Consider the following 13,197-nt stretch of genomic DNA (forward strand, 5'->3'; position numbering starts at 1 on the left):
ATAGAAACTTCTAACTACAAGGGTGTAAAATAAAATGAAATAACAACAAATCCAGGCTCCTAAGGGTTGCTTACAAACTATTCATGTCTAAATTATATTGTTTGTATAAAAACACCAAAAATATAAATTTCTCAATAACTATTGCTTTAAACATCAGATTTCACACAAGTCCTAAGAATGCATAAAGGGGATCCAGTTAAAAATATTATGAGGTAAAGACGTTGACTTGGTTAGTACGAGCTGACTTTTTGTGTATGTATACTCAGATGACGAGAAAGTAAAAAGTGAGCAATAAAGGTCAGCCAAACAGTCACGTCAAACACAGTTTTTTGTTTTTTTTCTAACTATGACAAACTAGGCAGCCTGTCTAGTTCAGGGTTGGACGCTGTGCAGCCAGAGGTGACAAAGGACGAGGTTGTTGGTGATCCAGCTTCACATGGGTTGAATTGTCCACTTATTAGGGTTCCAGGCCCTGGAGGGGGACAGGCCAGGTATAAACCTTTTGCTATTGGTGATGTGCAGGCGATAGTAGAAAAGTTGCCCCCACTGTCAGAGGGTGGAGGACGTTGATTGGATCAGCTTAATACATTCACACTCCATGAGAACATGCACACACACACACACACACACACACACACATACACACAATCAAGCTGTGCTGAGGTATGCAGAATTACACAGAACAGGGAAAGAGATTATCAGATTTTGGCATAAGTTGGCAACATTACAATTAAGTGTCCTCGCCTAATTCTAAGGGAAATTGCGGATGTATTTACAATGGAAGATTTTATGATATTACGTAGAGTATAGGGAATTTTTGCTTTAAATTTGGTTTCAGTGTTAAATAAGTTTTCACTTTTTATGTAAATGAGTGTTTTTAAAATAAGTTGTGCAAACCAGGATGCAGGATGACTCGGTTGGAGGTAGATGCTGGCAGATATTCTGAAATAGAACTTTCCAACAGATATTATTTGCATTTTATTTTAATTTTTTTTTATTTTTTATTGGTCCTTTTTTCTCCTTTCAGAAGGTTAATCATAGAGGGTTTTTGGATCAGGACAGTGACTCTGGCAACGGCACACATAAACACACACACACACACACAGGTAGTTTGCATTTAGATGTCATGATGTGCCTAGAGCAGACTCAAACAGCATTGTAGTGTTGCATCATGAATCTCTGGTTTTGATCACCAAATAAAATATCACACGTGTACAGGTTGACACAAAAACTACATCTGCTACCAAATGTGACTTATGAGAACACCTGACTGTGGCAACAGTAAAAGGACTGATGATGTGAAGCCTGTGACTGAAAGGCATCCTGTTCAGCTAAGCAACAAGCTGATGGATCAAACTGAGCTATGTGAAACTTTGTCCAGATGAGGACCTGGACTAAACCTCAACAGCTGTTTGAACTGTGGTGCTGCACACAGATGAACTCTTGAACTCTTGAACATACAGTATATCCAGACGGGAAGAGACTAACAGCAAAGTAACAGCGGTGGTCAAGCTGTCAAAAGTCACTAACAAAAACTGCAGTCTGCATAAAGTGTCAGCTCCGCATGTGGTTTGTGATGGTGAGGCAATAACTAGTTTTTCATGATCAGTGCTGCATTGGCTGTGACATGAATAAAACACTCACATAGACCCATTCTTCAGATATATATATAACAGCATGACACAGATAACAGATCAGGCTGATTTTTAATAATACTGATGTGGGTTGCTGGATAAACTGCCTTTTCCAATTACGCATAGATGAAAAAGTATTTGGAACATGGAAATTTGGATACCTCATTTCCTTATATAAAAATGAACAATGCTGGCCCCCAGAGAAAAAATATTTACTTTTTCATTCATTTAACTTTTGTTTTTACAGGTTAGTCTCATTGAGTCACAAGGACTCATTTACAAGAGAGACCTGTACCAGAAACCTGACTTGGATTGAGTTTGCTAAATGTTTTTTTTTTTATTTAAATATCTGTCTGCTTTCCCCTATGAGTGAGATCATTTCAGCAGGTCTGGTTTGCCACAAGGGATTAAGTTTATTTAGTTATTAATTGTTTCAGCTGCAAATGATATTGGAGCTATGCTAAGTCATTTAGTTTTATGGTCTTAAAGTCTAGGTTGAATGTGCTGGTTTTCATAGTTTTACAACTACACCATTTATTAGAGTTCTAGTTTGAATCATTCTGAAACTATACAGTAAGACTGACAAGGTTTTTAGGGTTGATATGTGAGTTGATAAATTGTAGCAAAACAATAGATGTTTCAAAGGGGGAGGTCTGAAAACTGTTCTTAAACAATTCATACAATGACTAGATCATTAGTTATACAAAAATAATATCTTAGGTTTTACATTTGTCACACAGTAAACAGAAACACACTCCAGTGGCCTGTGTTGTTGAGTCTGTCTGAGAAAAGGTTCAAGGTGAGCACGAGATGCAGGTTGTCAGGCACTGTTGTGTTTCTGGGACGTTTGATTGTCAGCATTTAGGATCAGGGATGTCACAGTACACAGGACAACAATCTTACATCACCCAAAGCCAAATAATGTTAAAGACCTGCTGTCATGTTTAGGTCTTACAGGGTTTTAGCAAACACCACATTCCTAATTATACAAGCCTCACCCAACCATTCGGGACACTAGTGAATGACAGAGGACAAGATTTAATTTTTTTTAGATTTTCTAACTAGGAATTCTTAAGTTTTTACTTTTGCAGAAATAACTTTTAATATATATACACGTATACAGCCAATCAGAAGCCTATGACACAGCCTCTTACAAAAACAAGTAAACTGCTTGAAATGTAGTTTTAGAACTAAAATATTTTTATAAGTGTAGATTCTAAGCTCACCTGGATATAGACATTTTCCGCATGTTTTAATGACTAAAGAGCTCCTACTAACAGCTGTACCTGTTTATCTTCCTTTGGAATGTGTACAGGAAGGTTCCTGAAGCTTCAAGGTCTATGGGGGACGCCCCTAGACCCAGCCGAATCCAAACACAGACCCTAGAAGTGGATTTGGTCAAAGGTGGATCTGTGTTCCTAAATACATTTGATTTGATTTGACTTTACTTGACTTGACTTGACTTGACTGGACTGAAAAGAAATGAAATTGGGTTTTTATGTATAGAGTATGCTAACCACATTTTTACTACTGTTTTGCAGTCGTATTGTAAACCTTTTTTCCTAGTTTTTGTTTCACCTGAACAGATCTGCGACGAAGCAATGGCCGACCTGAATAAAATTAACTGATTTTGACTTTCTTTCATTATTCAGTGGAATTAAATGTTTAATGTTGTATTGCACTGTTTTGACAATGATGTAACCAAAGAAAATATATATTTTCTGCGCAAGCGTTTAATAAGATTTTTTTCTACAGACTGAATGAGGTAAGAAAAATAAATTCATTATACTAACCAACTGTTTGTGCCAGGAATCTTGAGGAACCTGTTGGACTCAGGACCCTGGGGGCTCCCCTGTCACCTGGCTTGGAGAATTGAAACCAGACTGGGTCTGGCATGTTGTTTTCTGGGAAGGTTTTCTATTGTTGTGGTGGTTCATCTCTGCTAAACTGGTATGGGAACTAACATATGTGGGCAGGGTCCTATTCTGTTGTTTGTCTCTTTGTGCTATTTTCTGATTCTATCCAGCTCTGCAGTTGAACACCACAGGGATGACTTCCAGGTGTATCAAGCAGGCTGAAAGAATTGACCCCACCTAGGAGACTGGGTTTTTGTCAAGGACCTCTGCCAGAAGCATTGGAAGTCGAAATGCTGACTGAAACCATTCCATGTTTTAATCCTGTTTTGTCTTTTCTTCTCTTGCATAGTGCCATGTTTGAAGAACATGATGATGAAAAGTTTCATTGGCGTGCTGATTAATCTCAACCAGGCTCGTGTGCAGAATGAGTACTTTCCTGAACATGCCTACAATCTCCTGCACCCAGAGTGACGTCCTGAATAAGTCAACCAGCCAAGACAAAATGCATAATGATTCTAATGCTTAAAGTATTTCTTGAATACAGGCATTAAGATGATGTTTTTAGCTTGACCTGGCCATGATCTAGACAACCCAAAAACGTTTCAATCATTTTTGCAATTCATAAAGAACTATTGCTCATAAAGAGCCCACGTCGTTCTGTTTTCGATTGATATTTTGTTTTGTTTTATTTGACTTTAGATTTAACTATGTTGAGTTCACTTCAGGAAGCTGCTGAGTAAGCCTGAATCGGCCGCTGCCAGAGGGGCCTGGAGCGATGACGCGTTTTCCTTCCACATTCTTAAACATCAGCCCTGGGAGTTTTTTCCGCGTCATTTACATAAGCATCTCCTGCTGAACTTAGAACTCAAATAGCTCTTTGTTTTTTTCAGTTTAAACGATAAACAGGAGGGAATATGTTAGAGTATTTTACTCTATCTATTGATCGTTTAAACTTATACTCATTTAAACTGTTCTATAATGCTGTGAAATCTTTCTCTACTGACTTGTTGGAAACTCACAGTTCCTGTTTTGATAGAAACTGCCACGTCTATGTTACCTGAAAACCACCAGATCTTGCGTTTCTTGTTTACCATCCCTACTTGCCTGAATGTTTGCCATTCCTACTTGCCTGAATAAAAAAGGAACGCACGCTGAAACAAGTTGGACTTTGTTCTGACTTCGGTCGAACGCTGTCCCTCTTTGCAAAGATACGTTCTAGAAATCTCATTCTTGTCTCCCTTGTGTTTTATTTAAGGTACAGGTAAAACCCTGTCAGAAACCCAGTTTAACTTTTTGTTTCTTTACAAAGTTTTCCACATGGAGCTTAAGAGAGATGTGAGTCGACCAAGATACCCAAATATTATTCGGCCCCTTTACTTTCAGTGCAGCAAACTCACTCCAGAAGTTCAGTGAGGATCTATGAATGATCCAATGTTGTCCCAAATGACTGATGATGATAAATAGAATCCACCTGTGTGTAATCAAGTCGCCGTATAAATGCACCTGCTCTGTGATAGTCTCAGGGTTCTGTTCAAAGAGCATCATGAAGACCAAGGAACACACCTGGCAGGTCCGAGATACTGTTGTGGAGAAGTTTAAAGCCGGATTTGGATACAAAAAGATTTCCCAAGCTTTAAACATCCCAAGGAGCACTGTGCAAGCAATCGTATTGAAATGGAAGGAGTATCAGACCACTGCAAATCTAACAAGACCCGGCCGTCCCTCTAAACTTTCATCTGGAACAAGGAGAAGACTGATCAGAGATGCAGCCAAGAGGTCCATGATCACTCTGGATGAACTGCAGAGATCTACAGCTGAGGTGGGAGAGTCTGTCCATAGGACAACAATCAGTCGTACACTGCACAAATCTGGCCTTTATGGAAGAGTGGCAAGAAGAAAACCATTTCTCAAAGATATCCATAAAAAGTGTTGTTTAAAGTTTGTCACAAGCACCTGAGAGACACCAAACATGTGGAAGAAGGTGCTCTGGTCACATGAAACCAAAATCAAACTGTTTGGCCACAATGCAAAACGATATGTTTGGCATAAAAGCAACACAGCTCATCACCCTGAACACACCATCCCCACTGTCAAACATGGTGGTGGCAGCATCATGGTTTGGGCCTGCTTTTCGTCAGCAGGGACAGGGAAGATGGTCAGAATTGATGGGAAGATGGATGGGGCCAAATACAGAACCATTCTGGAAGAAAACCTGTTTGAGTCTGCAAGAGACCTGAGACTGGGACGGAGATTTATCTTCCAACAAGACAATGATCCAAAACATAAAGACACATCTACAATGGAATGGTTCACAAATAAACGTATCCAGGTGTTGGAATGGCCAAGTCAAAGTCCAGACCTGAATCCAATCGAGAATCTGTGGAAAGAGCTGAAGACTGCTGTTCACAAACGCTCTCCATCCAACCTCAATGAGCTCGAGCTGTTTTGCAAAGAAGAATGGGCAGAACTTCAGTGTCTCCATGTGTAAAACTGATAGAGACAAACCCCAAGAGACTTGCAGCTGGAACTGCAGCAAAAGGCGGAGCTACAAAGTATTAATGCAAGGGGGCTGAATAATATTGCACGCCCCACTTTTCAGTTTTTTATTTGTTAAAAAAGTTTGACACATCCAATAAATTTCATTCCACTTCACGATTGTGTCCCACTTGTTGATTCTTCACAAAAAAAATTAATTTTATATCTTTATGTTTGAAGCCTGAAATGTGGCAAAAGGTTGAAAAGTTCAAGGGAGCTGAATACTTTCACAAGGCACTGTATCTGCCTACTTTCAGTTCTTTGACATTGAATCGACTTTTATTTAATCGTTTGTGTATATGTGTCACTTTAAGTATGACCTTATCTAATTTTAAAAAGCATGAGAAATTCTTAAGTTTTATGTTTCATATTTGTGACTGTCACTGTTATTGGCAGAGTGGTGGTGCAGAGGGTAGGTGTGCCTGTGTGATCGGAAGGTCACTGGTCTGACTCCCCGGACCAACAACAACAAAATGTGGGAAGAAAAGGTGAAGCACCTACACCTGTCTCCACCCTTGTTTGTACAACACTGGGCCCTTGAGCAAGGCCCTCAACCCCCACCATCTGCTCCCCCAGGTGCTCTAGATAGCAGCTCTGCTCCACACAGAGGGCTGTGGTACATAGCTCGGTGGTCTGCATATCAGGGCATTGGGCGTACAAATAATTACCAAATATATATTTTTTTTTAAACAGTACTTTATTTTGAACAAATTACGATGCATATAAAGATCTTCAACACCATAATAATATCAAATTACATAAATAAATAAACAACGGAATAATAAGACTAATGGTCTTGCAATCTACAAAGTAAACTAAATAAGATAAAGAAAAATTAAATAAATATACATAAATGAGTAAAATAAAATAATGTTTTCCTTTTCAATCCATACAAAAACCACAATTTTATGCTTTTGTTGGATGTAACTGGGACCCTGTGTACAGTTTTGTTCCACCACATGTACCACGTGGTGTGTATGACAAAATAAAGAAACTTTGACTGACTATCTTATCAAATGTGCAAAATATATTCAAATTTGTTAAATAAAGGGTATGTTACTACAAAAAAAAAAAGTAAAAAAGATAACAAAGGGGTCTGTTTATGAAATAAAGTTAAATTTCTTAAGAAGAGCTAGTTTTTACAAGTTTCTGATTATTTAAATTAAGCTTTTCCACAGAGATAATATATGTTTGGAAGTCAGTTTCTTTAAAAATATTAAATGAGGGGATTTTTTCTCCCTATTACATCTTGTGTGGACATAATATTTTGCCAGGTTTATAATTAGATTTACTATATATATTTCATCTGAAGAAAATGCTGAATTGTTAAAGATGAACAATATTTGTAATTTTGATAATACAATGCTCTTTCCAACTTTCTCTGTAAGGAGCCTTTGCAAATCTGACCAAAAATTACAGCATGAGCACATTCCACAAATCAGTGTTCAGTACTTTCGCCCTCACGTTGATAAAAAGAGCAGTTGTTGCTGACATTTGGAAAGAAGCGACAAATATAATCTTTAACTGGACAATATCTATGTAAAATCATAAATAAAACTTATTTGATCCTATGAGGCAATAATAATATTGCACTCCACAGTTTTTTGCTTAAATAAGCCCATCTATGTTTACATATGGGAGTAGATGATGTTTGTAAATGAGCTCTGATAAACCTGTTTGTAATTTTTTTATGCATTATACGAGTTCCTTCGATTGAAATCGAGTCATGATGTACAGTTCGTGTCTACGGACTTTGATTGGATGACCCAGACCGTTTACGCGCGCAACATAACCGGATGTGACGTCGACTCTTAAATGCGTTCGATTTAGTCACCGTCCGTGCAGTCCCGGAGCCATTGTGGATTTGCAAAGCACAACTGAATAACACCGCCCGGTCAGTGTAAGCCATGCCTCAAAACGAGCGCACCCGACCGTCGCCAGTAGAATGAGGACAAACAAAACAAACATGGCTGCGTTCTTTTGACCTGACCCTCTTGTCTATGAAGGAAAAGACAGCTAAGTGTTTGCCCGGACTCAGTTTTCGTTTGTAAATCGACATGTTTTACAGGAACAGAGTAGTGACAAAGCTGTTGAACATTGTCCCGGGGAAGCGCCGACTGGGACCTTACAGGTTTCTTCCCATCTTCTTTTGCATCGGAGGAGTCATGGAGTGGGTTATGATCAACGTGAGGGTGGGAAGAGAAACTTTCTGTAAGTGTAACTCACAGGACAGCCAGTCTGTTCACCCACACCAGCTGACCGCTTGTTAGCATTTACAAAGTCGACAAGGTTCAGATAGTTTGATTTATTTTCAGTAATTTAATCATTTGTTGCTTTGAGGCTTCAATTCACAAAAATTATGGGCAGAGACCAGTGACTGTCACTGCAGAAACTAGACTGCTGTAATTCCAGATGTGCTCGTGTGCCGTTTTGACAAACACACATAGTTAAAAATTATTTTTGTGACTTCAAACACAATCTTAAGTTATCTTGTATTAATTTGAGGTTTGTCTCAGTTGTTTTTTTTAGGTAAAAATAAAAGAAAAAGGTAAAACTGCCTCGTTAGTACTTGGTGGCAACACCTCAGGCTTTTCTACTGTCTTGACCAAATGGTAGAGTTGAAGTAATCTGCTGTTCCCAGATCAGCTCTGCAGATCGGAGCCTTGTCATTGACCTTTTTCTTTCAGTTTTACTTGGATTGAGATCTGGACCGTTTCCAGGTCATACCACCATTAAATATATTTCTTGCTGGAAAGTTGTTGTGTCCTGTGGTACGTTGCTTTATCATACAGAAAATGAAGTTATCATCGCCAAACATCCGTTTAACATAAAAGTGTCCAAACATTTAATGTCGACTTTGGCATTTATTGAAGGTGTAACGACTTGCTGTCTCCTCTGTCTTTACCTGACATGACTCTTGTTCAGTCACCTTGTTCTTTTCTGTTTGAATTTGGTTTGAAAGTTCTGCAGGTAATTTCATTTCTTTTAGGTGATTTCTTACAGTTCGCTTGTCTCTCGTTTCCGCCCACTTGTTTCTCTTTAGTTTTGTGTATTTTCTGTTTTGGAGACGTTTTGCTTTAAGTTTTCTATCTTGACGCCGATTTTATTTGGACTTGGTCCGAATTATCGACACAGCTGACCTGGAGCAGCCAAGACCTTTTGCAACATTCGGTGATTAACCTTCTTTGTCTCAGCTGACGTCTCTCACGTCTGAGCCATGATTCTTGTCGAGCTGCTGTACAACATCTAAAGATCCTCTGATTGATCGTCGATAAGCAAGTCGATTACAACAATTATATATTTTTATTTATTTTTTGTTGTTTCTTAATGCCATAAAGTTGTAAGTTTGAACAAATGTATACAGTTTTGTGACCTGTCCATGATTTATTTGTAAAGAACATCTCCAGGAGTGATTCCCTCATTGTTGCCAGATGTTCCTCCCCCACTACACCACATTAAACTGCATGCTGGGAAGTCTCTTAAAGATCTGATATTTGTATTTTTAAGTGACTGCTTTGCACCAGTCAACCACCATATATATATGGCAGTTGTATTTTTATTTAGTATTTGCATTATATGCACTTTTTTTTTTCCTTTTTCAAAAACTCAGGTACAATATGAATGTAATGCCTTTATGCAGTTTTGTTCATTGATGACAGTTTGCTTGGTGCAATTTTTTTGTTTAGTTTTTTATTTAAGCAATTTAAACCATGACAGGAACGTTACTGTCTAAAGGGAAGGAAACAATTGCTCAATAAATTAGTAAAAAGCAACTTCTGTTTGTTCTGTTTGGGTTCTTTCATCTAAGGTAGACATGGTGTGACCCATGTACTGGTTTAGATTTTTTGTTTTTACTGTAACTGACCTTCAAAAAAGCCAGAAACAGGGACTCAGCAGCTGATCCTCCGTAGAAAAACTATAAGGACTACAGGCCATGTATTTGTTTTGTGACCTTTAGTGAAGGTTTTTGTTTGGATTAAGGCAATAAATGCCTCCATATTTCACCACAGATTAACTCTTCCTGTCATATCTTTTGAAATCAAACTGCAGAACACAAAGTAATTTAAAAAGGAATGGTTAGAAAATCAATTCAAATTCAATGCATCTCTTAAAAATTAAATGAAGAGGATAAAAAAAACAGGAGCAGGACAGGAGTGGGAGTGATTCTGACCAGGCCAGGATTAATTTTTTTACTCTGGACCAGGACAGGACAGGAGTGAAAATCCACCCCTGTGTCATCCTCTACTGCAGACCCAACAAACCCACAGTTCATCTTTTTGAATCTTCCTCCCACAGATGACGTCTACAGAAGGAAACGATCAGAGCGGGAGTACAAGCAGAAGATCACAGACGGTCTGATAGTTCCTGATCAGCCTGCAGCCAAGTGACTGATGGTCGGACTCATCACCTGAGGACACCTTGTTGGACTCTCCTGCCCTGATTTTAACAGCTGTACCACATCTGTAATACTATTGATGACATAAAGGTGATAAGATGAAGAAGTCCTCTCCAGCAGGCAGGTTTTATGGTTTATACTCACAGGCAAAGATGTTTTCACGATGATGGTGCAGCTTTGAATGACACAAGAGGCTGATTGTAATCACAGCAATATTTCATGTAAATCCTTATTAATGCTTCATGTGGAAAGCATCTAAAACATGCACAACAACATATGGATAATCTGTAGCATTGTGCACTGTGTTATTACGTAATGTGAGAAACTGTATAGTTGAGCTATTGGTGGTATAAAAATGTCATTTAAATTTTCTCTGCATTGTTTTTTTCCCACATTTTTTATTTTTATCTTACACCCGTTCTGTATGAGAGAGATTTTTCCAATTTTGGTTGTATCTAGGCCTGTCGCGATAAACAGTAAATGAATTAACCGCATGAATGAAAATTATCAACGTCATTCTCATTTATCGTCTTCATCATTTCTTTGTGTCTCTCTCTTTCTACTGAAGACACTGGATGACCCGGTGCTCTTCACTGACCCCTCCCTTTCCCTTTTCTCTTTAAAATCAATTTTAACGATCCAAAATCATGTTTTTGGATCGTTAAAAGCAGCTAAGCTGAGAAACTAAGCTACGAGTTAAGCTAACAGGGAAAACCCTCCGTCTTATCAAAGCTCCATAATTCACAGTTGAAACCCGTGCCTTCGTGTAAAAAGTTGTTTTTCTCTGCACAAAGAAGCTGAGAACTTATTTACTGATTTTTTAATTATTAAAAGATTTGTGTGAAAAATGCTGAAGAGCTCAAACCACTCCGAGCGTCCACCATTTTGAGAACTGAAGAGAGACAATCCATGTCACGTCAAGGGGCCTCCCTCCCATTTTTCTTAAAGAGACACGCTGCTCACTCCATCACTATCCATCCTTCAGTTCAAACAGTCTTAAACTGCCATCCGGTGGTCAAAAAAGGTACTACACACAAAACAAATTAACAAACATTTCTTCTGAAATTTGACAATTACTAATTATTGTGAAATTTCAAACAATATTATCGTTTACCACAATAATTCCTGAGACAATCGCCCAGCAAATTTGTTATCGTGACAGGCTAGTTGTACCAACCAATCAGAAGATCCTGTCAGCAGACGAAGCTGTCAGGAAATGGCTTGATGTGGTTCCTGTCTCGTGTCTTTGTGTTTGAGTTGGGTCTGATGTGCTGTTATTGTTGAGATCTTGTTAGAAACCAATGAAAGAACTTCACTCTGGCCTTCATAGAAACCTACGACTGATCGTTTGGAGTCGGTCTAATTTAAGATGACACACGCAGTTAAGTGAGCTCAAAAATGGCTAAGACTCGATACATTTATTTTGATGTGGTAGTAGCTGACACTCATTCCCAATAAATACTCTGAGCGTGAGATCTCACATAACCTTAACTTTTCAAGTTTCACCAAAACATCCATAACGCCGTTATTTTTCAACAAGAGATGATTTTAGTTTAAAACTGGCATTAAAGTTGGCCGAAGAGATGTTCATTCCTTTAATACGAAATGTGCTTAACATTTAGTTTTTTAATAATTAAAAAAAAAGATGTATGCAAAGAGGAGTTTGTGCAACAATAGGCTTCAATTTGACAAACATCAACATATCAGCTACATCTGTTCTGCAGCATTTACATTATATTAGTGGACTAATTTATTTCAAAATCCCTTTTTATTGATGTTTTAGCCTTTAGGAATTTAACAATTGATTTGGAATTTAATAATTTTGGGATGTGATTGTGAATTTAACAATTTTCACACTAGTATTTAACAATACTAGTGTGAACGTCTGTAGCTATCTGCTGGATTTCTCATGATCGTAATAATTTTAAAACGTTCACCCTCTGTTTCAGCAGTCAGAAGAGTTTTGATTGTTAATTTACAGAGGATTATAATCTGTCCATGTCGGTGTGTTGCCAGTCATTTCCTCAGATCCACACAGGCAAACTCGCATCGAACATCATGACAACTTTCATATTTTGTTTATAAAGGTAGAAATACTATATATTTTAAGGATTTTTACTAACATGACTGCCGTTTAAAATGCACTAATTAAGACATTTGACCAAACTTATTATGTAATAAGAGCTTTAGCCACATTCACACAGATGTGAAAGGACAAGTAAGCTAAAATCCCCCTATATTTATGTTAAATGAACTATACCAACATTCAGCTACTGATGTACAATCTTTACTATATGAGTTTTGTTGGAAGCCAATGTCAGGAAGTCTTGGTGGTTTTTTGTGTGTGTTTGTTTTTGACCCCTGACGTAAGCTATGTGATAAAACATGTAAGATTAAATTAATTAGTTGTGTCATTAAGTCAAGAAGCTAACTATGAGCAGACTATTACACCCAAGTGAAAAAAGGTTTTTAAGCTCATCCAGGTAGATAAAAAAAGTTTAAACAATGTCATTCTAGTCCAGATGACATGATTTAACCTGTTTTGGTTGTGTGTTTACACCCAGGTGGTTTAAGCAGCCAGCATTAAATAAAATATAGATTTTAATTGTCTAAAGCCAAACTGTATGATGGTTTATTAGGTCAATGGACTGTACTTGCAGTATATAGCACTTTTCTATCTTCTCCAAATACTCAAAGCTTTACAATCTGTGCTTCATTTACCCATTCATACAGCACTCTCTACTAGATCTATACAAATAATAATCAGAGCTTTATC

General features: G+C 37.9%; 1 protein-coding gene across 1 annotated transcript; it reads left to right on the forward strand.

Moving 5' to 3' along the window:
- The first annotated feature begins 7,967 nt into the window (after window positions 1–7,967).
- Window positions 7,968–10,764, forward strand: LOC119416760 (small integral membrane protein 4). The gene is made up of 2 exons (XM_037683944.1): window positions 7,968–8,236; window positions 10,322–10,764. Exons 1-2 carry the CDS (start codon window positions 8,083–8,085, stop codon window positions 10,411–10,413), a joined length of 246 nt encoding a protein of 81 aa, XP_037539872.1. The 5' UTR covers window positions 7,968–8,082; the 3' UTR covers window positions 10,414–10,764.
- Window positions 10,765–13,197: the final 2,433 nt, after the last annotated feature.

This window comes from Nematolebias whitei, chromosome 11 (assembly GCF_014905685.2).
Source record: "Nematolebias whitei isolate Nwh7 chromosome 11, NemWhi1, whole genome shotgun sequence".
NCBI lineage: Eukaryota > Metazoa > Chordata > Actinopteri > Cyprinodontiformes > Rivulidae > Nematolebias > Nematolebias whitei.

What these genes read in the sequence shown, in the direction of transcription:
- LOC119416760 (XM_037683944.1), top strand. Translation starts at nt 8,083, where the DNA reads ATGTTTTACAGGAACAGAGTAGTGACAAAGCTGTTGAACATTGTCCCG. An exon ending in GGTGGGAAGAGAAACTTTCT is followed by an intron (nt 8,237 to 10,321) that starts GTAAGTGTAACT and finishes TTCCTCCCACAG; the next exon opens with ATGACGTCTACAGAAGGAAA.